Source organism: Crocuta crocuta, unplaced genomic scaffold (assembly GCF_008692635.1).
Source record: "Crocuta crocuta isolate KB4526 unplaced genomic scaffold, BGI_CrCroc_1.0 scaffold139, whole genome shotgun sequence".
Lineage (NCBI taxonomy): Eukaryota > Metazoa > Chordata > Mammalia > Carnivora > Hyaenidae > Crocuta > Crocuta crocuta.
The window spans coordinates 10,037,803-10,060,837 of NW_027533258.1; the positions used below are offsets into that span (position 1 = coordinate 10,037,803).

The window sequence follows — 23,035 nt, forward strand, 5'->3', positions numbered from 1 at the left end:
CCCGCCCCACGCCTTCTGACACGGCGACTCCCACCCCGATGCCTGCAGAAGGCCCAGGGCCGAGCGCCAGCCGGAGTCACTCACCCACGCTGGGGGACCAGGCGCCGTAGGCGGGGGTGGCGCCCTGGTTCCAAGGTGTCATGGCCGGAGAGATCCCTCCCATGGGACTAGGCGCCGAGCCGAAGAACATGCCAGTGGCTGCAAGGAGGAGCACGGTGACTGGGACGCACAGCGCCGGGGGGCTGCCCTGCCCCCCCCGCCCGCGGGGGGCCGCCCCCTACTCACGTCCGGCGGCCCCCAGGCCGGGGATGTTGGTGGGGATCTCCATGCCGTACTTGCACTTCTCGGCGTCCAGCAGGAGGTCGAAGCAGCCGGTGCCGGCCGGGGCGAGCTGGCCCAGCATGATGTTCTCAGACACGCCCTTCATGGGGTCGCTCTCTCCGTGCGCGGCGGCTTCCATGAGCACGTCCACCTGCACGGCCCGGGGGGGTTGGGGGGGGAAATGGCGTGAGACCCGTCCCTTCCAGCGCTCTGGGGCCGCTCCGCCACCAGGGCACGCGCCCGCCCGCCAGGCAAGGGCAGCGTCGGCGCCTCCCTCCTCCTGCCCCCCAGGTCCACCCTGTCCGCTGCCGTTACCGTTTCCTCAAAGGAGCATTTCATGAGCGGGCCCGTATCCTGCCGGTTGACTCCGTGTCGCGTGATGGCCATTAAGTGGCCACGACAGGTCATGGTATCGCACAGGAGGGCCAAGTGGCGGTAGTTGACGTAGGAACCGTCGAAGGAGATGACGTGATAGAGCTCTCGCTCCAGGGCCTTCCGCACAGCCTCGATGCCCAGCACCTGGCACGGGGTGAGGGAGGAGAGTCAAGACCGAGTGGCTGTGAGCTCCCCCTGCCCCCAGATTCAGAGGGACAGTCGGCAGTCGGTGCAGCCCAGACTCAACAGTGGCCTCGGGCACCGTGAACCCGGAGTGAGGAGACACCGTGTGGGTGCTCCCGGGACACGGGGGGAGGGGGAGGGCTCACCGTGAAGATCTCCACGATGTCGTTGGACGTGGTGCGCACAGGGTCCACGTCCTTCTCACTCAGCACCCGCATCAGGCTCACGCCATCTGTCTCCAGGATCCACTCCTGCAGGGCCTTGAACTCCCCGTCCTCCGTGATAATAATCTTTTTCTTGTTGTCCGTCTGCGGCAGGTGCATGTACACCTGCGGGGTGGGGGTGGCGTGAGCTCAGAGGAAGGGGGTGGGGCGTGAGCTCACACGGGGTGGCGGTGGGGGGGCTGGAGGACTGACCTTGCTAATCTGCTCAATGCCCTGCAGGGTCATATCCGTCAGCATGTTGGACTCGATGCAGCGCAGGAAAACGTCGTCATCCATCTTGTCCACCACCTCTTCCTCCTGCACCCAGAGGGAGACCCAGGCCGTAGAACCCTCATGGCTTCCCAGGCTCACGTCAAACCACAGCCCCCCTCCCCCCCCGCCCNCCAGACCTGCCCTCCCCCATTCCACCGACGTTACCCTTTACCACATTCTTATGATCCTATTTTAAAAAACCCAAGGGAAAGCACGCGCACCCCACCGTCCTGACACATTTCCATGCGCACGCGCACCCCCGGGACTGTAACCGCACACACGGCACCTCCCCCTGACTTAATGGCCTCACTACTCGCCCAGGCCACTACCTCCTGGACAAACAAGCTCATTCACAGAGATGTCTGGCATACGCTGTCCGGACACATCCAAACCCTGGCGTCTGCCCTCCGACAGCTCAACGGTAAGTTCCGAGTCTGTGTTACTAACACACCAGGCACCCCACCTGCTCAACAGTATTTTCAGACCAGGCTCAGGAGTGACGTCACCGGCCCAATGCCTCCTTGGGTCCTGGGACACCCGCTGTCACACCACTTCCCACGGGACATGGCGATTCTGCTGTCACCCTGTCCCCAGCTCCACTCTCACACAGGAGCCTCCCGGGAGGAGAGCCCGGTGACTCCCCCACTCCGACACCATCTGTTTTTCGACAGGGGTTCGACCTCAACCTCGGTTTTCAAAGGTTTTTGCTGCTGGAAGTCTGGAAAACCCCTGCTACCCCCCACTGCCCCCCGACGCCAGCCGGGGTGTCTGGGCCCTCAACGCTGCTTCCACTTGACCTTCGCTGGCCCCGAACAGGGCTCTACAGCATCCTACATTATCGACCTGATGTGATCTGATGCCACCGCCCCGTCGGTGTCCGTTACCTCTTGCATCTTGTTCTCATCGCTGTTCATGATGCGAATCCGGAGCACCAGCTTCTCCGCGTTATCATCGTTAAAGATGCAGTTCAAATCGTCGCCAAAGCCTGGTGGAGAGAGGGGACCGTGAGAAACACGGCCATGACCGTGCCTGTGGCCATTGTTCATCCGCAGTCCTCCCCTAGAGGGCTCCTTCTGGCTCCCCTTCCCTCTCACAGAACCCTCTAGAAGGGGGGGCACGCTGGGCACGGAAGCTAGCGAGGGCGGGTGGCTGGCTGGGGACAGGCGGGCAGTGGCGTGACAGACGGGGAGCCCAGGCAGGCCCCCCCGAGCCGGGCCTGCCCCTCCCCGCCTCACCGGCATTGATCTTTTCGGCAATCTGCTCCATGGTCAGCTTCCGGTCCGTCATGTGCTTCCGGTCCAGCTCCACCCGCAAGAGCCAGGGGGAGATTCGGGCCACGTCAAAGTCCGGCATCTCGTAGTAGACGTTCACCCACTCCTGGTCCTCGGCCACCACCGTGCTCTGGGGGTTGGGGTCGTAGTAGATGGCGGTGTTGGCGGTCACCTTCCTCAAGGTCGTGTGCTCCAGGCGGCACAGAATGTCCTGGGACAGAGAGGGACTGATGACACGGGCACGTGGGTGGCTCCAGAGGCCCCTCCAAACCCCCCATAGAGACGATTCATTCCAGGCCGAGCATCTCCCCTCCCCGCTGCCAGGAAGCCCAGCGAGCCCCCCCACCACCTTGGCTCTCTCGGCGTCCCGAGCAGACTGGCCCAGCAGGAAGACGGTGAGGGAAGGGGTCTTCGGTTTCTTGGAAATGTTGATGAGCTCCTTGAGTCGCGGTACGCCCAGCGTCACGTTCTTGGCAGACACGCCAGCGTAGTGGAAGGTGTTCAAGGTCATTTGGGTGGCGGGCTCTCCGAGGGACTGCGCGGCCAGGGCCCCCACCATCTCCCCGGGGTGGGCCTGTGGAGAAGGAAGAGCTGCATCAGGAACCGCACCCCCTCCCTGCTGGCCGAGGACGAGGAGAGTCGGGACAAGGACAGAGGTGTCTGCACGAGGCAGAGACTTAACAAAGTGGAGTCCCGTGTACTCCCCACCCCTTCCTCAGTGCTTCAAGTGACACACATTAGCCCCCGGGGCATACACGCCCAGAAAAGGGAGCTCTTTCTAAAGTTCGCCAAAGGTACGGGCTACGTGTTCACAGCTAAGTCTCCCGAACGGGAAGTTCCCTGAAGTGTTATTCTCATCGCAGCTCCGAGCACAGGACATAAAGCGCCGCCTCCCGCTGAGAACCGTACAGTACGCAGCCTTTCCAGACTGACTTCTTTCGCTCAGTAACTCGTATCTAAGGGGCCCTGCTGTCTTCTGATGGCTTGGCACCCCACGACGGTCACCGCAGAGAAATACTCCTTTGTGCGGATTCAGCAGCTGGGTCTACCCCTCCGTCAGTGGATGGACGTTCGGCCTGGCGGTTTGGAACGACGGGGCCGTGGACCTTCGCGTACCGGGTTTTGTGGGCACACACTCCCCAGTCTCTCGGCTAATTGCTCGTGGGACGGCGGGTTCAAGTGGGGGCTGTGTCCAGCCCGGGGAGGAGCAGCGGGCCCTGACCCTGCAGCGGTTCAGAAGACTTCGGGTTGCCCCGCATCCACGCCCGCAGCAGCCGTCCGAGACCCACGGGGCACAAAACGGGAGCTCGCTGTGGCTTTCCTCCTCCGCGTTGCCTTGACTGCTAAGGACGTCGAGCATCTTCGCGTGTTTTCACGGGCCGCTTACGTGAATCCTTTGGGCAAAATGTCTGCTCGAATCCTTTGTCGTCTTTCTGTTGTTGACTCTCCATAGCCCTTCACGTTATTTTTTAGGCACCGTCCTTACCACATGTGTGACGTGCAAATCTTCCTGCTCTGCCTTGTCTCCTTGCTGATGGCCTCTAAGGCACACGTTTTGAATTTAGATAAAGTCCAACCTTCTGTCGTGCTGTTTACTTAACTCATGCTTTTGGCGTCCAAGACTCCATGGCCGGATCAAAGGTCATAAACACCTACCCCTGTGTTTCCAAGACTTACGGTTTGAGGTCGCATACTTCTGACGCGTTGGAAAGTAAATGCACACGGTATGAGGCGGGGGCCACCTTCCCTCTTCCACACGCGGGCGGCCAGTTCTCCTGGCACCAGCTGCAGGAAGCACTATTCTCTCCTGTTTGGCCGACGTGGCACCCTTGTCAACAATCATGTGACCGTAAACGTGAGAGCTTTATTTCCAGATTCTCAGCTCAGTTCCATCCACCCACATATGCATCCTTCTGGGATGGCCACACCGTAACCGCGGCTCTACGGCAGGTCTGAGGTTGGGAAGCGAGTCCTCAACCTTGTGCTTTTTCGAAACAGTCTGGCTGTTCATATTTCCATACAGATTTTCTCCTCAGCTTGCAACTTTCTGGAGACAAGACACTGAGATTTGACAAGGATGGTGCTGGATCTCCAGGCCCCTCTGGGGATCACCGACACCGCACCCCCTAAGTCTTGTGACCCACAAACGCAGATGTCCCTCCGTTCACTCGCCTGCCTTCCTTCTGTCACGTTTCGCGGCGTCCCTGCTGCACGTATATTATTTAATTTACAGAACAGGATTTATGTCAAATATGTTCAGAAGCGTCCCTGGAACTACAACGCTCCTCTCCTCCCGCCACACTGTAAAATCCTTACTTAAAGACAGCGAGGGTGGGGCGCCCGGTGGCTCAGTGGGTTAAGTGTCACTCCTGACTTCTGCTCAGGTCATGATCTCACAGCTGTGGGTCTGAGCCTCACATCAGGTTCTATGCTGACAATGCAGGACCTGCTTGGGATTCTCTCTCCTCCCCTCTCTCTGTCCCTCCCCCACTCGTGCTAAGTAAATAAAATTTTTAAAAACAACAACAAAACCCACCACTGATGGTACTGAGTTCCTCTCCTCACTCCCCCAACCCCCCGCCTCCACCTCAACTGGAACTCAGCACGTAGCAGGCACTTTGAGAAAATAAAGAACAATCCTTGGATTTCATATCACAGCCACGTGGCTTCTCTGCCTGACAACTGCCTGTCCCACAGCAGTCGCTCCCTCTCTCCGAGGCCCAGTTCTCATGTCCACAACAGGGGGCTAACGCGTCACTCGGGGGTCTGCAAGCCGTGAAGGACTGAGGCACGGGGCCCGAGCAGACCCGCCACGAACAAGAGCCGTCGTGAGGCGACAGGGGCGAGGGCAGGGCAGGCGGCTCTGAGCTGACATCTCAGCAGATCAGTGGAGAAAAGCAAGGCCGGGGACGGCACTCACGATGGCTTGGTTGAACTTGGACTCGATCTCCCCAAGCAGCCAGTCGAAGGCCTCCCCGCTGAGCCGGAACTCCTCGGCCATGCGGCGGGAGCACAGGGTGGAGCGCAGGTGGATGTTGAAGAGGAGCGTGGCGTTCTCCTGGGCTTGCCGGCTCAGGGGGTCGTCCCCGTTCACGATCACGAGCTTCTTGCTCAGTTCCTTGACTCCTGGGGCGGGCAAAGGAGGGAAGGGGGTTGTAGGCTGGGGCCCAGCGCCCTGTACCCTCTCCCGGAGGCCCCGAGGCAGCTACTCACCCTCCACGACCTTGATGGGGTGCAGGTCGGAGGGAAGGCGAGGGTTGATGTGGAAGATCTTTTGCGCGTTCCAGATCATGCGGAGCAGGTTGCAGGGGAGGACCACCTGCGGGGGGAGGGACGGCAGCGAGGACCCCGAGTGGGCACAGCCCCGCGGGGGCAGCAGCCGGCCGGCCCAGCCTTCCCGCCCCGCACACCTTGCTGTCACCGGTCGGGAAGATGACCCTGAGCACCTCCCGGTCCTCTCGCATCCGCTCGAACTCGCGCTCCAGCTCGTTCTGGATGTGCGCGTTGCTCAGCACATCCTTGACCAGGTCCTCCTGCAGGGTCCGCCGCAGGGCCCTCTCGTTGGTGTAATCGAAGCGGAACCTGCAGGCGGCAGAAGGGGAGTCAAGGGGCAGGTGGCCCCAGGGCCTGATCCCAGCCAGGGGCACCGGGGCTCCCGAAGGCGCTCGGTCTGCAGAACGGGGCTGTGGGGGCGAGATGCTCGGGCAGGGAGCCTGCAAACAGGCCCCGAGGTGGGGCCGGCCCGTCTGGATTTGCTCCGTCGGGTCATCAGGACGGGTCGGGGCCTGTTCTGCACCCACCTGCTCCCACCACGCGCCCCCGTCTCCGGGGTGGGCATGGGGCTCCAGGGGGCGGGGCTGTCTGCGAGACACAGTCCAAGGGAGCAGTCTCTGCGCAGGGAGGGGAGTCCCCCCGGGAAGCAAGGACCACCCCCGCCACCTCCTCACTTCTTCTCAAAGGCCTTGTTGGACGGCTTGAGGGTGGCCAGGTTCTGGAACTCGACGCTCTCGCCAGCCAGGCCGTCCTCGCCGTAGCGGAGCTGCACCACCTGGTTGATGGAGTTGCGCACAGTGGCGTCGTACTTCACCATCACCGACTCCATAGACTTGATGAGCCGCCGCTGGATGTACCCTGCGGGGAGGTCACCAGGCGTGGGCCGCGGTGTGAGACCGACACACGCCCTGAAGAGCCTCTCTTGAGACGAGCCCTGGCAGCTGCTCCGGGGCCTGAGCCCACCCAACCTCACAAGGGTCAGAAAGTAGCCCCCTGGCCCCCGAGGCCTCTCTGTGGAAGCCGTGCCGACCACCCGCTGGAACTGGGCCCAGAAGAGCCCCCGGGAACCAGCCCCTGCATGACGGGCCACGAGAGGGACCCAAGCTCCTCCCCTGCAGCATGGAGGGCTGTGGGGCCGTCACACTGGGGGGAGAGGGCACCCCCCCAGCTCCTGGCTGCGGCTGCTGTTCCCTCCACGAGGGACAAACCAACACCCACCCACACCCCGTGGGGCTCCCCCCGACCCGTGTACGGGGCAGTCCGAAGGCCTCACCAGTCTCAGCAGTCTTGACAGCAGTGTCGATGAGCCCCTCGCGACCCCCCATGGCGTGGAAGAAGAACTCGGTGGGCGTGAGGCCGGCCAGGTAGGAGTTCTCCACGAAGCCTCGGCTCTCGGGCCCGTAGTCGTCCTTGATGAAGTGGGGCAGAGTCCGGTGCTTGAAGCCGAACGGGATCCGCTTGCCCTCTACGTTCTGCTGTCCGACGACGGCGATGACCTGGGGAGCGAAGGTGCACCTCACTTCCTCGGCGCTGGGAGCGGGGGTGCCCAGCACTATCCCCCCTGCTCCCGCCATGCCTCCAACCTTCCCTACGGCCGGGGATCTGGAAAGACAGGGCTCCCCACCTGGGAGATGTTGATCTTTGAACCTTTGGCCCCAGACACGACCATAGACTTGAAGTTGTTGTATTCAGAGAGGGACTTCTGGGCAGAGGAGCCGGTCTTGTCTCGGGCGTCGTTGAGAATACGGTTCACTTGGTTCTCGAACGTCTGCCGCAGAGTGTTCCCCGGCGTGGGCTCCAGCTCGTTGTTGTGTGCCTTCTCAATGACCTGGGTATGGGTGGCGGCAGAGCTCAGGGCCTGCTCCACTCCCCAGCCCTCGCTCCCGCCGCACCGCGTTCCGAGTCTCGGAGCGCCCCGCCCACCTCTATCACATCCTGCTTGGCCTTCTTGATGGTATTCTGAATGTCCTGGTACGTTTTGGAGTCCGCAATGGAATCCCCGATGCCAATGGTGTGACCTAGAGGCGAGGAGAAGCATCATCGACCCCCGTTCCCGAAAGACCTGGGACAGAATCACAGCCAAGAGGGTGGGCGGCAAGACCCACATCCAGGCAGGAAGGAGGCAGGGCTGGGAAGAGATCAGCAAGGAGGGGAAAGCGAGGCTCCAAAGGGTGGCTTTGCTAGAAGCCTCTACTCACCCTCGATGAGCAGCCAGTTGTTAATGACAGTCTGAATGTTGGAGTAGAAGAGCCGTGTGACATCGTGGCCCATCTCCAGGTACGAGATGTGCACCAGCGAGCCGGCAGACGTACCCAGCGACTTCTTGCACAGGATGCCCATGATCAGCTCCCCGTTCTCCACCACCACCTGCGCACAAAGCACCCTCTCAAGGCCCCTGCGGCAGCTCCCGTGTCCACCCCACGTTTCAGCCGGAAGGCCAGCAAGCGACGTGGCTGCCAGGCCCACGTGCTGTTCCCAGGCGTGCAGAGACCCGCCCCGACCTTGGTGTCCCCGGGAGAGATGTGCTTGTAGGGACCGCTGTCCTCGTCGTCAGGGTGGGTGCTGTGGGTGCGGATGCAGTTGATGTGGCCCGGGATGATGAGGGAGAAGATCTGCTTGCCCGTCCACAGCGGCCGGGGCTTCAGGATGGCCGGCTGGGGGACCTTCCCATCCCACGTGGACAGGAACATCAGGAGGTTCATCACCTCGCCCTGGGACGGAAGAGCAGGCAAACAGACCTCAGAGCCGCGGCCCTGCCTCTCGGGAATGCCACCTGCCCAAGGGGACAGCCAGAGTACGGAGGCAAGGAGACGCCGGGAAAAGCGTTTTCCAAAATTTTAATTACAGACTGATGATGATAGAGATTTCGCGTTTTTCTTCTTTTAAACGAGAAGTACAAATTACTTTAAATAATTAGGAAGTAACTGGGGTGCCTGGTGGCTCAGTTAAGCGTCCGACTTTGGCTCAGGTCATGATCTCACAGTTCATGAGCTCACGCCCTCCACTGGGCTCTCTGCTGTCTGGGTGGAGTCTGCTTTGGATGCTGTCTCCTCCTCTCTCTGTCCCTCCCCCACTCATGCTTTCTCTGGCTCTCAAAAATTAACAAACAAAATCGAAGAAGAAGCTAAAGTCATAAATGTTTTGGCCTGTGATTTTCTTGACCCCTTTCCCTTCTGCCTCACGTGCAGGTCAGAGTGAAGCAAGTCAAGGCCAAAGTCCTAGCTCTCCCTCCCAATCATCCCCTCACCACCCGGTTCCCTCCCCAGGGGCACACACCCGCTCCAAGAAGACATCTCTCTTTGTGAATTTGCGCACTGCGGTGAGCGTGTCCTGCACGATGCCCATGACGGGGCGATTGCTCTGCGGGGTAACGATCATGCGCGGCACCATGGCGAGCTCCTGAATCTCTGCCCGGGTCTCCAGAGACTGCGGCAGGTGCAAGTTCATCTCGTCCCCATCAAAATCGGCATTGTATGGAGTTGTCACACTGCAGTGACAGACAGAAGCCGGGGTCAGGAGGACACCAGCAGGGACATGTCAGGGAACAGCCCGGCCCCAGCCTGCCTCCCTCCGCCTGGGCGCTGACCTCAGATTCAAGCGGAAAGTCGACCAGGGCAAGATGCGAACCCGATGCCCCATCATGGACATTTTGTGCAAAGTCGGCTGCCGGTTGAAGATAACGATATCTCCGTCACACATGTGCCGTTCCACCTGTCGGGGGAAGTGCGGACAAGTCTTAGCAAAGGGGCTGTGCAAGGCAGGGAAGGACCGTGGACCCGAAATGCTCTATGGGTGGAAACAGACAATACATCGGTGCTAATGTCACAGGGAACACATATCAGCCTCCCACTTCGGGCCAGACGCCAGGCTGTTGGCAATGAGTCGGTTACCCGGTGCCTCCGGGAACACAGTGCGAGGAAAAGCCCAGAGACACTGGACACGAACCTCCTGTTCTGTGCCTCCCCTGGGTCTCCCTCCCCCACCACAGACACCCCTCGCGCTGCACCTGGGTTTACGAGACCCGTGCCCTGGGTGCCAGCGGCCAGCAACTCAGCTCCAGTAGGAAACTGTGGCCTCACAGCATCTCCTCGCACCTGGATCCTAACCAACAGGACAGCCTCAGGTGCCCCCCCGCCAGAGCACCTCCTGCTCAGGGACACAGGCCCTGGCCATCACGTGCCTTGTAGCCGGTCTGCAAGTGAAGGTCGCTGGGTTTGGGGTGGAAGCGCAGGTCGATGCGGTCGCCATTGTCCCGGATGATGTACTTGGCGCCCGGGTACTGGCTGTTGCCCCTGCGCACCAGCTCCTGGAGCCTGAGGACAGAGGCACGATGGCCACGTGCTTCCCCAGGAGGCCCCTATGGTGCTCAGCCGGAAGCCCCAGACGCCAGCGCGCCCTCTCGGTCCGAGCCCACCCCCCTCACACACAGGTCCACGGCCCCTCCGGGCAGACCCCCACTGCAGAGCCCACCTGTCGATGTTGAACGGCGTGACGATCTCCGCGAACGTCATGTTGGCAGCGATGGAGCGGGGCACGCCGACCTGGTCGATGGAGAGGTTGGGGTCGGGGGTGATGACGGTGCGGGCCGAGAAGTCCACACGCTTGCCCATCAGGTTCCCCCGGACCCGGCCTTCCTTGCCCTTCAACCGCTGCTTCAGGGACTTGAGGGGGCGCCCGGATTTCTGCATGGCCTGTAAAGACACACAGGGCGGCAGCCGGGGTCAGCATGGCCCCTCCTCCAGGGCAAGGGGGGCAGGAGAGTAGCGGCACAGGGCGGGGGTGGGTGGGGTACTCACACGCGGCAGGCCGGGCAGCTCGTTGTCCACCATGGTGGCCACGTGGAACTGAAGAAGCTTTACGTCCTCGGCAATGACGTGCGCCGCCGCGCCGTTCTGCTCATTGCGCCGCAGCTGGTTGTTGATCTTCACGATGTCGGCGAGCTTGTGCGTCAGGTCGTCCTGCGGCGGGAGGTCGGCTCGGTCACTGCCAGGCGCTCGGGATCTCCCGCACCCCCCCGCACCGTCAGGCAGGCGGGCCCAGCCCGGCCCCCTCTCCCAGGTACAGGGGCACCTCTGTGACTGTCAACGCGTTGAGGGCCTCGAAAGGCACGTGGTGAGCAAGCCGCAGTCACCCCTGCACACCGCCCCTGCGCGGCTCCCCGTGCGTCCCTCCCTGGGCTGCTGACCTGGTTGCGGGCCGAGCCCTGCATCACGACGGCGGGCCGCACAGACAGCGGGGGCACGGGCAGCACCGTGACGATCATCCACTCGGGCCGCGCGTAGCGGGGCTCCATGCCCAGCACGAAGCACTCCTCGTCGGAGATGCGCTTGAAGATCTCGTGCACCCGCTCGGGGCTCAGCAGGATCTTCTTCTCCTGCGAGTCCTCATTCACGTGCTTCCACTCAGCATACAGCTCGAGGCCGGAGCGCCGGATCCGGGGCTGGTAGCGGCCGCAGCCGCCGTGGCCCTTCCAGAGAGAGGCGGCCCGTCAGAGCCCGGAGGCGCTGCCGCGGCTCTTCTGCGCCCTTCCGGTTCCGGTTTCTTCCGCGGCCTCCCCACCAGCCCCTCTGGCACCCCCAACAGCCACTACCTTTTCTTTGGTGAGGTCCTCGTCGCCCTCGGGCTGCTCCACGCCGAACTTGTTGTCCATCTCCTCCCCGCCCTCGCAGATGTTCTTGCCCTTGCACAGGTCGTAGACGTGTGTGAGCCGCTTCTTGGGCTGCCCCTTGGACTTGGCCAGAATGTCCTTGATCTTTGGGTTGTTCTGGGGACACGGCAGAGGCGGGTCGGTGGGGCCAGCCCCTCTGGCCCCCCCAGACATACCTTCCCCCGGGGCCAGGGCCGCCCCCCACTCACAGAGTCCACAAGCAGTTTGGAGCAGAAGAAGCAGACGCAGCGCAGAACTTTCATCGTCTTCACCAGGAAGCCCACGTGAAACACAGGTTTGGCCAGCTCAATGTGGCCAAAGTGGCCAGGACACTCTGTCATGTTTCCTGTGGGGACACACACCTCAGAGACCAGGTCCCCAGGTGTCCACCCTCCGGCCTGGTGCTCAGGGAGCCAAGCCCCTCTTCCCTCTTCGGGGCACCGTGCCAGCCCCCGGCACTCACCCGCACAGGTCTGGCAGCGGCCAGTCCGCTCAATCACCCCCTGCCTCGGATCCATCAGCCCCCCGAGCTTGGGGCGGCCTCCCTCCGTCGTCTCGGGGTACTTGATACCACCCTCCGTCACGGACATTCGTTTCTGTAGAGAAAAAGGCGAATAACAACTGAACAGGATTCCTAGTTTCCAGCTTCCGCATGCTAAGGCCTCAGAGACCCCAACTACCCCGAGCAGGAAGAGCCAGGTTCAGTCCGGGGTGAGGGGAACCGGGCACCAGTGTGTGTGCTCCTCTGAGTGACAGAGCCAGGGTACTGGGGTCCCAGACAATGGCTGAGTGGGGGGGCGGGGGGAGCTCCTCCTGGCGGGNGGACACCCGTCCACACACCGAATTCCAGGGCTCTGGCATCCATGGATGCTTCCCTGAAGCTGAAATCAAGCCCAGGACCAGAGCCCCAGGCAGGAGCCCCTCTGCACCGCACCCTGCGTGACTGTGCATGCGTCCCGCCCAAGGCCCGGCCTGCCGAGTAACCGGGTCCCCTCCCCACCACCTCCTCCTCCCCCAGGGCCTGGCCAGCCTGAACCCTTCCCTTCCTCTTCATATGGGGAGCTCGTGTGGGAGCGGAGGGCCGGGGAGAAGGATCTGGAGAAGTGGACCCAGGCGCCCCAGGAAGGGGAGGCAGAGCCCAGGGCGGGATGCTGACGGGCGGGAGTGGGGGACAGACGAGCTCAGAGGCCCGCAGTGTTCGAGAGGAGATGTCTGCCCTGGGCGACAGGTGGGCTGAGGAAACCTTTACTTTTCACACCCTGAAAACCAAGGACCGTGAAACGAGCTGGGTTTGGCCCACTCAGCTTCCAGAGGAAAAAAGTTAAACTTAATAAAAGCTTCGATCTGCGCATCAACTTCAGGCTGGCACCAACCACACTCCGCGCGCCTTGAGCGCTCACCCCCCCAGGAACGAGGCCCTGTCCTCACGGGAGACCTGAGGCTGCGTGACGGCGCCTGTCCAAGGCCTCCAGCTCCAGGAGCCGCCGGGAGTGGGACCCACGCCCCTCTGGGCCAATCCCGCGTCCGTCCCGTCCCTCCGGGCCTCGGCGGGAAGTGTGTAAGCTCTGGGGTACAAGCGCAGCTGACTGACTCGTCCTCTCTTCACAGCTGACTAATCGGCGCCGTCATCCCATTTTACAGATTGCAACACCGAGGGGCCCAAGGACACGGGGCTGGAAAGGAGCGGAGCCGGGATCGCCCGTGCACTTTCCAGTGCATCACGCCGGGAAAACGGACAGCGCACAACCCAGCACAATGCGACGATTCCACCTCCTTCCACCACCGCCGTGCCCTCGACACCACTCCTGACGGACCAACGAGCTGCACTCGGCCCCCCAGCAGGGCCGGCCAGCCTGAGGCGCTGACACTCCCTTCCTACCTGTCAGGCCGCTGCTTAGTCCCCCTCCCCCACCTCCGTCCGCGCCCCAGAGTCCCCCACTCCCCAGGCTTCGGCTCATCCACGCCCTCACCACTGTCCCGGGGACGCCCAGATCCCTGCCCACAGGCCACCTCTTTCTCCGCCATCTACCGGACCCACCGACAAACCCAAGACAAACCCAAGTCAACGCATCTAACGGCAAACTCCCTTCTCCACAAAAGTCTCTCCCCCCACCCAAGGTCGCAGCACTCAAGTCTGAAACCAGTACCTGCCCTTCCTCCCCCTGCCGCACCAAGTGGTCAAGAGAGACGGCGCTGGGGCCAGAGACCTCTGGTTTGCGATCCCAGCTCCACCACTCCCTGGCGATGCGCTTCATTTACTGCGTAAGCCCAGGACGTAGCAGGTGCTCAGGAAACAACAGCTCTCCCGATCCCGCCACTCACCAGGCTCTGGTCACTCTCGCCTCCTACATGGGGTCTGAATCTTGCCCCTCTCCTCCACCCCTGCAAGCCCTGCCCCAGGCCAGGCCGCTGCGGTCTACATGAGAGCGTTCCTTCCGGGGCCAGCCGGCCTCTGTCCAAACCACCCGCACAGCTGGGGAGCTGGGGTGCCCCTCCTAAAACGGAACTCTAATCTTCGGACCCTCCTGTCCTCGGAATGACGTCCGAAGTCAGGACAGTTTACAAAACGGGTTTTGTGACGCTCCTGCCTGCCTTTCCTTTCCCGCATGGGTCAGACCCCCCGCCCCGCGGTCACCCCGTCCCCCTGGCGCCTGTGCTGCCTCCTCAGGTCTTCGGGGAGGCCCTTCCCCACAAGGCAAACTGCTGTGTGAAGACTCAGCTCAGGCACTGCCTCCCCCAGGAAGCCTTTCCGGAGCCTCCCCGGGGCAGAGCGGCACCCTCGCCGCGCCTCCCCTGCCCCCGCCCGCTGCGCCTCTCAGTGCCCGGGGACTCCCCACTGGGGGGTCTGTCGTCCCCGCGGATTTTAAGCATCACTCGGCAGAGCGTTTCTCTATCGTCCTGGATCCCATGGCCCCTCAGGAACATTTGCTGGATGGAACTCGATCGCTCAGGACCCTGCGGTGACATGTGTTCAAAGAACTTGGAAAAACGCGAGAAGGCGGGCCCTGCCACCAAGGCCGGGACCCCTTCGGAAAGGATCCAACGAGCCACGCTGAGCGGAAAGCCGACGGGCAACTGCTGCGGGGCTGAGGGGGCGCGAACGTCCCTCGGGGGGACCAGGAAATCTCGGGAAGACGGGCCGGGGGCGGCCACGTTCCCAGAGCCGGGCCCCCTTGAGCTGCTCGCCTTGAGTGAAACACAGGAAGGCGGAAGCGGGCCTGAATCTGGCTGCCGCAGGGGTCCCTAGAGAGGGAGTTGAGGGACAGCCGGCTCAAAACTCTGCACCTCCCTCTGCCCCGCGTCCAAGCCCACCACGCCACCCCCCTGCTGAGGACTATCCTGCTTGCAGGTATTGAGATGGGGCTGGGGGCTGTCCTGGAACGTTCTGGACTCTCTCTACCACAAGGTAAANACCACGCTGAGCGGAAAGCCTACGGGCAACTGCTGCGGGGCTGAGGGGGCGCGAACGTCTCTCGGGGGGACCAGGAAATCTCGGGAAGACGGGCCGGGGGCGGCCACGTTCCCAGAGCCGGGCCCCCTTGAGCTGCTCGCCTTGAGTGAAACACAGGAAGGCGGAAGCGGGCCTGAATCTGGCTGCCGCAGGGGTCCCTAGAGAGGGAGTTGAGGGACAGCCGGCTCAAAACTCTGCACCTCCCTCTGCCCCGCGTCCAAGCCCACCACGCCACCCCCCTGCTGAGGACTATCCTGCTTGCAGGTATTGAGATGGGGCTGGGGGCTGTCCTGGAACGTTCTGGACTCTCTCTACCACAAGGTAAACTTCATTTTGGATTATACACACACGACGTCAGCCCCCAGCCCCGCGTCCAAACACTGGTTCTCACGACCTACACAAGGGTTAGGCTCCTGAGAGGGGTGGCTGGTGCCAGAGGGCGCCCCGGAGGCCACAGAGTCTCAGGAAACACTCACGGTCTTCTCTCTGCCTTTAGAGGCGCACACGTGGAGGGGGCCCCGCGTGGCTCAGCGGTTAGGCGTCCGAATCTGGATCTTGGCTCAGGTCGTGATCTCACAGTTCGTGAGACTGCGCCCCGCCTCGGGCTCTGCGCTGACGGTGCGGAGCCTGCTTGGGATTCGCTCTCCCCCGTCAACCCTCCCCAAACTGCATGTGCGCTCTTTTGCCCTCTCAAAAGAGAGAAACATTAAATAAAATAGAAAGGAAGAAAGGGAAGAACACGGTCCTGGGCACTGGGCTTCGGTCCACTCGCACAGACGCGGCCCCCCAGCTGCGCCCGCTGTGCCCGCACCCCCTTCCCCGTACACTTCTTTCCATCCAAACGTCCCCTCTCCTAAAGGTCACCAAGCTGTCCCTGGCCTCACCCACGCCCCAGGAGGTGGTCCTTGTATAGTCCTGTCTGTCGCACTGGCCTGCAGTCCTCGAGGGCGAGGATCGGGTTGCGTTTAGCTTCACGTGGGCGCGCGGCGGGGCTCAGTGCGCGTCCGCAGCGCGTCCAGGGAATCCTTCCCGGGATTATAAAGAATCCGAGGACGAGGAGAAGCTTCGGAGTCGCCCGCGGGGCCCACACCTATCCCAGTATTACTGTCCTGAGTCCTCCTTGGAACGAGTTGGGGTATAAATAAGTAAAGCCACGCTTTCCCTGGCAGATGGCTGCTGTTCACGAACAGGGGTCCACCTGGGCCCACGGACCGGGCAGCCGCCTCCCCTGACCTGGCGCCGGCTCCGCAGAGGCCCTGCGCCAGCCGTCGCGCTCACTCGGCGACATCCCAACCCACCACGACGGCCAAGAGCAGCTCTACCTTACAGCTAACTCCTTTTTTTTTTTTTTTTAAGTTTATTTATTTTGAGAGAGACAGAGGAGCGGAGGAGCAGAGGGGACGGGGGAGAGAGAGAGTCCCAAGCAGGCTCTGCACCGTCACCGCACAGCCCGACGAGGGGCTCAAAGTCACGAAACCGGGAGATCGTGACCAGAGCCAAAACTGAGAGTCGGGACACTTAACCGACGGAGCCACCCCGGCGCCTGTCTTACGGCCAATTCTAAGAGCCCACAGTCCCTCAACACACAGCCCGCCCCAAGACTTCTGGAGAATTCTGGAGAACACTACTCTGAACCACTACCTGGTCCACAAGAGGCCCCCGCCCGCCGGTCCTCCCACCGAAGGGGAGCCGCTACTCCCTCAAAACACAAGGGCGCTCGCTGTACAGCCGCAGACCGCGCAGGGCGGAGTCCGGCTCCGTAACCTGCCCACGGGGACGCCGTGCAGCCTTGGGAACAGCCGGCCCGCCGCGCGCTTTCTAAAGTGCACATCCGTCCCGGGACCCCCGGGCGGCTCAGGCCATGGTCTGGCGGTTCGTGCGTTCGAGCCCCACGTCGAGCTCTGTGCTGACGGCTCAGAGCCCCGAGCCTGCTTGGGATTCAGTGTCTCCCTCGCTCTCTGCCCCCCCCACCCCGTGAATAAATGCTAAAAAAATTGTTAATACAAAAATAAAACGCAACTATGTTCCTATTTTTACATAAACAGGGCCTCGTTCTGCACCCTGTTCTGTAACGTTTATCCGGACTCCTAAGCTTTACAGGTTCCTAGTACCAGTGCCGTCGGCGTCTCAGTAACTTTCACAACACTCCCTGGGCCAAAACAGATCCACTTACTAAACACCTAGATCCAAATAACTTACTAAACATCTATAGCCTACGCACTTGCTAGCCCTTTGAAACAGTATGCATGAGTTGAGAAAAAGATTCCAATATGTTAAGAAAAAAACTATTTTTATTTCCCAGGTAACCACAATTACTCACTTAAGACACCTGCTGGGCACGGTACTACTTGGCAAATCTTGGGACCAGACCGGACAGCACCACTCTTATTTCTTGCTCTAGGCTGATTTTTTTACCCTGTATTTACTAGCAACTGCTAAAAACCCAGCTTCCCAAAGATATGACGTCACTCGGAAGGGATCTGGCGCCATCTAATGCCGAAACACAGCTACCAGGAGCTGCGAATTCCCAGGGCGTCAGACACTTGGAGCTGAGCCCCGGGGGCTTCTTCTGAAAATTTACAATCCCTCACTGGGCCCCTGAGAGTTCGCTGAAGTGGCTCAGCAAAGTTTGGGGACAGGCGACTTAGCCTAGTGGGAAGATCTCATTCTCTTCCAAGAACACAGCCCCCGAGCCACGCCACAGGAGTCCTATCAGTAAATATTTAGGCAACTTACAATCTCAAACAATATCCTTGTCAAACAACGTTGTGATAAAAAGCCTTCCACACGTATCTCTGTGTACTTGGCCAACTATTTCATTCTCTCATTTATTTAACGGGCTCTAATTACACACCACGAGGATGTGCCAGGCACAATTTGAGAGGCTGACGTTACAGAGGTGAGTGCAGGATCTCTCACAAAATGTGCATCCTCCTGACGGAGCAAGGAACAGAAAAACAAACCCTTTCAGGTTGTGACAGGCTATGAAGGAAAATAAGGTCAAGACCAAGGGTTAGAGGAGCGCCCGTCTGACTCAGTCGATGGAGCATGTAACTCTTGATCTCGGGGTTGTAAATTCGAGCCCCACGTTGGGTGCAGAGATTACTTAAAAAGAAAAAAATAAGAAAGCAAAGAGCCAGGGGTTAGAGGATGCACAGGTCAGGAAAGTAGCCCGTAACAATGGGCTCTCTGAGCAGGGGATACACGGACATCCCCCATAGCAACAAAATACCTAAGCAGAGAATACACGGACGGAAAGGCAGAACCAGGCTGTGGTTACATAAGAGTGAAAGCGGAGTTAGGAGACGAGCTGGCGAGGCAGGCAGGGGCCACACAACGCAGGATCTCGCAGGTCCGAGTCAGCAGCTGGGACCCCTCGGAGAGGACCCGGCTCAGGGAAGAGAGGGGATAAAGAGAGCTCTCTAGCTGCCCTGCGAACTGCAGAAGGAACGGCCAGGGGCCAGGGCCGCTGCCCAGGAAAGGCGAGGGTGGCGCGGAACCTGCCAGTCCAGATGGAGATGGTCACAAATGGCTGCATTCCAGGCATATTTTGAAAGGCAGAGCTGACAGACTGGCAGATGGACCAAGTGGAAGTTGTGAGAAGGCGAGGAATCAGAGACGGCTTTTAGGTGTCTGGCCCCAGCAAGTGGGTGAATGGTAGAGCCACCGAAAACCCGGCAAGAGCCAGGGAGGGGTGTGCTCAGGAGAGGCAGCCAGAGAGGTCTGATTTCACGGTACACTTTTACAGGCGGTGCTGCTGGAGTAAGGTTCGCGCATATTGAACGACGTAAAAGTGTCAGCCCGACCTCCGAAAAGGTGACACCGGTGTATCCTCTTACCAACGATGGCTAAGCGTGCTTATTTCCCGGTATTTTTGCCAGCAGAAAATCAATGGATAAAGAAAAAAAAAACTTTCTTTAAATTTGCATGTTTTTATTAGCAAGCGGATCCTTTTTATTGGCCATTTGCACTACTTTCGTGAACTGTTTGTATCCTGTCTGTCTGCCTAACAGGTATGCACCTTCCTTACTGGTTCATAAATGTGCCTTGTGTATTAAGAAATCTGCCCTTGTTTATCACAGTGCAAATATTGTTTCCCGATCGGTTTTTTTTTAGCTGTTCCTGGTGCCTCCGAGAAAGAGAAGCGCCTCTTATTTTTTTAGCTAATGAAACATGCCCAGCTCTTCCCTGCATATAAAATGCTTAGCTCAGTGCCCATCATACGATTCACCTATAACTCATTCATTACTATTAAGGGGGGGTTCTGTCCCTGGAAGCGGCCCCCACAAGCCTTCGGTATGTTTCTAGGGCTTTCTGGTTTATCTTGTTAGATTTAAAACCTTAACTCCATCTGGATTTTCTTTGGTATGGTGTAAAGGTCCTGACACAACTTTCACGTGGCTGAGCCCTGTCCTCGAGCAAAGCGGTCTCCATCCGCCAACACAGCCATTCAAGTCCACCCTCTCCAGCCCGCGGGCTCCCTCCAGTTTGCTCCACAAAGGAGTCCAAGCCACCACCAGTTCTCCCCCAGAGCTCCCCTCCTCCCTGATCTTTCCTGCTTCCCTTCTTAGCCCTCCTGCTCCTCGGCAATGGGTTCTTCACATGGCAACCCAAGCGGTAGCAGTCTGTTGTTTTTTAACGTAAACTTGACGTCACTCTCCTGCTTCTAATTCTCCAAGGGCTTCCTATTAAGCATAGAACTAAACCCCGGATTCCTTACTATGATTTCCAGCATCTCCCCTGGCCTGCCCAGTCTCCTGCTTCTCCAGCCCCATTTCCAGAACTGTGGTCACTCAGCTGAACCCCAGCCCCACACACACGCTTCTCTTAAGCTCCTGGGACCACACCGATTCATGCCTCCCTAGGGCCCTTTGCGGTTTCCTGTCTGAAAAACCTCTTGTCCCCGAACCTGTGGCCCAGACGACTGGCTGCTTCTCCTCGTCCAGGTAATGTCACCTCCCCAGACAGACCCTGGGGACCCTGACGGCCACCCCATCTACAGGAACTTCACACCTCGTGGCGGCGCGCACCGCTTCGCTCCATTCGAAGTACTCGCCGTTAACCGAATCCCCTCGTTCATTCATTTATATGCCTGCTTACCGCCTGCAGCGTGTCCATCACACAACAGGCGTCCAGTGAATACTTGCGGAAGCGGGAGAGGAGAAAAAGATCGGGGGTCGGGCTTCGCATCTAAACCTGAAAAGCCCCTGGCCCCCAGGAGTCATCCGCACCTACTCCCTCCCCGCTGGGACCAGGCCTCCCGGGCGGCCGCCGGCCCGCGCTCGAGGCCCGTCCCCGAGGCCACCGTGGAGCCCCGCCCGCAGCGCGGCTCGGCGCAGACGGAGGGCAGGGCCTCTTACCAGTTCATCCGGACTGAGGACTCCGAACTGCACTCGCTTGATGGTGCGCAGCGGGCATGCGCTGTCCCCGGAGGGGGGGCCACCCCCGTGCATCGCGGAGGCGGGCGCGCTGCGCAGGCGCAAACCTCTCTACAAAAACCCTGCGCCGCCTCCGCCTAGGTGCTCAGACCCCGTCGGGGCGGCCACCGGGAAGGACCTCCCCGAGTTGGGAGGAAAAAGACGGAGGAGGGAAAGGTGGGGGAGGGAAGAAGGCAGGGAAGTGAAAAGGAGCGAAAGGAGCTCTCCTCCCCCTTTCCGGAGATTTTTCGTCTCCCAAAAAGAAAAAAAAAGAGGGAGGGGGGGAAGGAAAAGGTTTCGGGGGGGAGGAAGAAGAAAAAGGGTAACGAATAAATAAGTAACCAGGCTCCTGAACGGCAGAGGGTACGGCAGTTTGTCTCTCCCCCTTCCGGGAGCCGCCTTCTTCTCCAACCGTCCCGGCCGCGCTCTCGGCGCTTCTGAGGAGCGAACCGGCCGAATGACGCCCTTTATAGATTCGCCCCTTCATCCCCGCCCCTTCCTTTCCCGCCCTCCCTTGCGCTACGGGGTCGCCTGCGCCGGCCTGCACGGAGCGCGCGCTCGAGTCGTTGGTCGTCCCTCCCCGGCTCCCGGGTTGGGCGACCTTNGGAGGCTGGCCGCTGTCCGGGAGAGATCACGGGACCTCCACCATCCAGGAAAAGCAGATTAGCCACGGGGCGGGACACAGAAGTCCTGAGGGATTCGGGGTCAAGGCATCTGAACGTTACGACGTCCTCCCCCTTCCAGAATATTTCAGAAATAAGATCGGCGGGGGAAGGGGGGGAGGGGGGCAAGGATCCCGAGGGATTCTCCAATGAGAGCAGAGTAGGGCTTTCGCTCTCCTTCCAAAGCAGAGATGCCACCAACTGCACAGCCACATTCAGAGTGATCCTTGTTTGATGTCAGTGTCACGTCACCACCCCGGGGGTGGGGGGAGCATAACCATGAGGAAAGGAAACTGTCTCTCAGGGAGAAAGGCACACTCCCTCACCCCGGCCCCTGGCTCTGTCCGCTTGCCTGAAAGCCCCAAACAGTCCAACCCCAACGCTCTTCTCCGCTGCCGCGGGGAAAATCCGCCCTGAAGTTCAAGGCCCGCCTGCCTCAGCCCCTCTGATGTGCTCCTCGGACCTTACTTCCCCTGCAGTCACGGCCTCATCCCCAAGGCCCAGCCTGGACTCCACATCTCTCGATCCCCACGCTCGTTCCAGGTCTTCCAGACAGTCCCTTCTGCACCGAGTCCCCAGGTCACCCTTGACTCCCAAGGGGTGCCCCTCTTCCATATCCAGGTCTCTCCCAGTCACGTGCTCTCCCCCTGCTTGCCTGCCGGTCTCTCCCCTTCTCCTTCCCCCTGACCCCCCAACCCCCGGGCTCTCGAGTTTGATGTCACTCCTCCGCCTGCCCTTCCCTCTCACAGCTGAGGTTCTGGGCGGTGATGATGGCGATGCTCCCCAACACCACCCCTGCGCCCATGATGTCGGAAGGTGCCACCGTCTCATAGAGCACGTAGTACTGCAGCATCAGGGCCACCACCACCTCGGAGTGCAGCACGGCGCACACCAGGGCGGGGTGGACCTTGGTGACTGCGTAGCTCACGCACACGAAGGAGACGAGGGCCAGGATCCCCACCGCCCCCACGCAGCTCCAGCTCAGAGGATCATCGGGCAGCACGGGGGTCTGCAGTACAAAGAGGCCTGGCACAGAGCCCACCAGCCCCACCAAGCCAAACAGGAAGGCCACCGTCGGTAGGCAAGAGGAGAAGTCCAGGGAGCGGTACACCAGCAGCCCCAGCGACAAGGCCAGGCCGCCCAGGAAGGCGAGCACGTAGCCCAGGGCGGTGTAGAGGCCCGTGGTCCCCTCCTGCAGTGTCCCGAGTCCGGGTCCCACAATGATGATGAGTCCCAGGGTGCTGCCCAGCAGGCCACACCAGTCGTAACCGCTGAGACCCTGGCTCTCGAGGCAGAGGGCGAGGAGGGCCGAGCAGACGGTGGAGGAGCCCTTGCGGACGGTGGCAGCGTTGCCGGCCGGCACGACCTGCACGGCGCTGTAGGCGCAGCCGATGCTGAGGACGTTGAGCAGCGCGTGCAGGCAGGCCCGGGCCCGGACTTCGGGAGGTCCCAGCAGTGGGTCGCCGCGCAGTTTAAGCAGTAGACCGATGGGCAGGTGGAAGAGACATCGACAGATGAGCAGCTCCAGCGAGGGTAAGCGGGAAGCCTGGTAAGCCATACGGGAGAAGGGGCCCACGAAGCCAGCAGGCAGGCCCCCACCCAGCAGGGCGACGAGCAGGCCCTTGGTGGCATCGGAGGGCCGGCAGCGCTGGTGCGAGGGGAGGCTGGGCGGAGTGGAGGGCGGCGATGGCTGGGTGAAGTCGGGCAGGTTGAAGTAGGGGTGACTGCCGGCCTGTTTGGGAGAAAGGAGCTCGGGCATCAGGGCAGCCATAGCCCGGGGGGGGGGGGTCCTGGGGCATGACGAACGCCAGGCTGGGCTGGGGGACCTCTCAGGGCAGTAGAGGGGCGGGCTGTCTCGCTGAGGAGCTAGAAAGGGCCAGAGAGGGGGTGAGGTGGTACAGTGGGGGCCTTGAGCCTCTCTCTAAAGCAGGAAGCAGGGGCGAGCAGTCCGGGAGGAGC

The 23,035-nt window shown here is 61.0% G+C and overlaps 2 protein-coding genes across 2 annotated transcripts in view; both read right to left on the reverse strand.

Annotated features, from left to right (window-relative positions):
• The window catches only part of POLR2A (RNA polymerase II subunit A), a 22,687-nt gene extending 1,853 nt beyond the window's left edge, over positions 1-20,834 (reverse strand). The window contains 27 exon segments of the mRNA XM_077746905.1: positions 85-198; positions 286-472; positions 637-840; positions 1,026-1,208; positions 1,296-1,400; positions 2,240-2,340; positions 2,591-2,837; positions 2,976-3,200; positions 5,547-5,752; positions 5,840-5,945; positions 6,037-6,208; positions 6,574-6,757; positions 7,173-7,395; positions 7,524-7,727; positions 7,823-7,917; positions 8,098-8,266; positions 8,401-8,610; positions 9,176-9,386; positions 9,486-9,610; positions 10,080-10,212; positions 10,370-10,590; positions 10,696-10,857; positions 11,085-11,366; positions 11,490-11,663; positions 11,756-11,892; positions 12,010-12,142; positions 20,358-20,834. Coding sequence (XP_077603031.1) covers positions 85-198; positions 286-472; positions 637-840; positions 1,026-1,208; positions 1,296-1,400; positions 2,240-2,340; positions 2,591-2,837; positions 2,976-3,200; positions 5,547-5,752; positions 5,840-5,945; positions 6,037-6,208; positions 6,574-6,757; positions 7,173-7,395; positions 7,524-7,727; positions 7,823-7,917; positions 8,098-8,266; positions 8,401-8,610; positions 9,176-9,386; positions 9,486-9,610; positions 10,080-10,212; positions 10,370-10,590; positions 10,696-10,857; positions 11,085-11,366; positions 11,490-11,663; positions 11,756-11,892; positions 12,010-12,142; positions 20,358-20,450 — 4,606 coding nt within the window. The 5' untranslated portion in view covers positions 20,451-20,834.
• Positions 20,835-21,755: 921 nt separating this feature from the next.
• Positions 21,756-23,035, reverse strand: part of SLC35G6 (solute carrier family 35 member G6) — a 1,613-nt gene continuing 333 nt past the window's right edge. Inside the window, exon 2 of the mRNA XM_077746867.1 lies at positions 21,756-22,808. Coding sequence (XP_077602993.1) covers positions 21,795-22,808 — 1,014 coding nt within the window. The 3' untranslated portion in view covers positions 21,756-21,794. The remainder of the gene's footprint in view (positions 22,809-23,035) is intronic.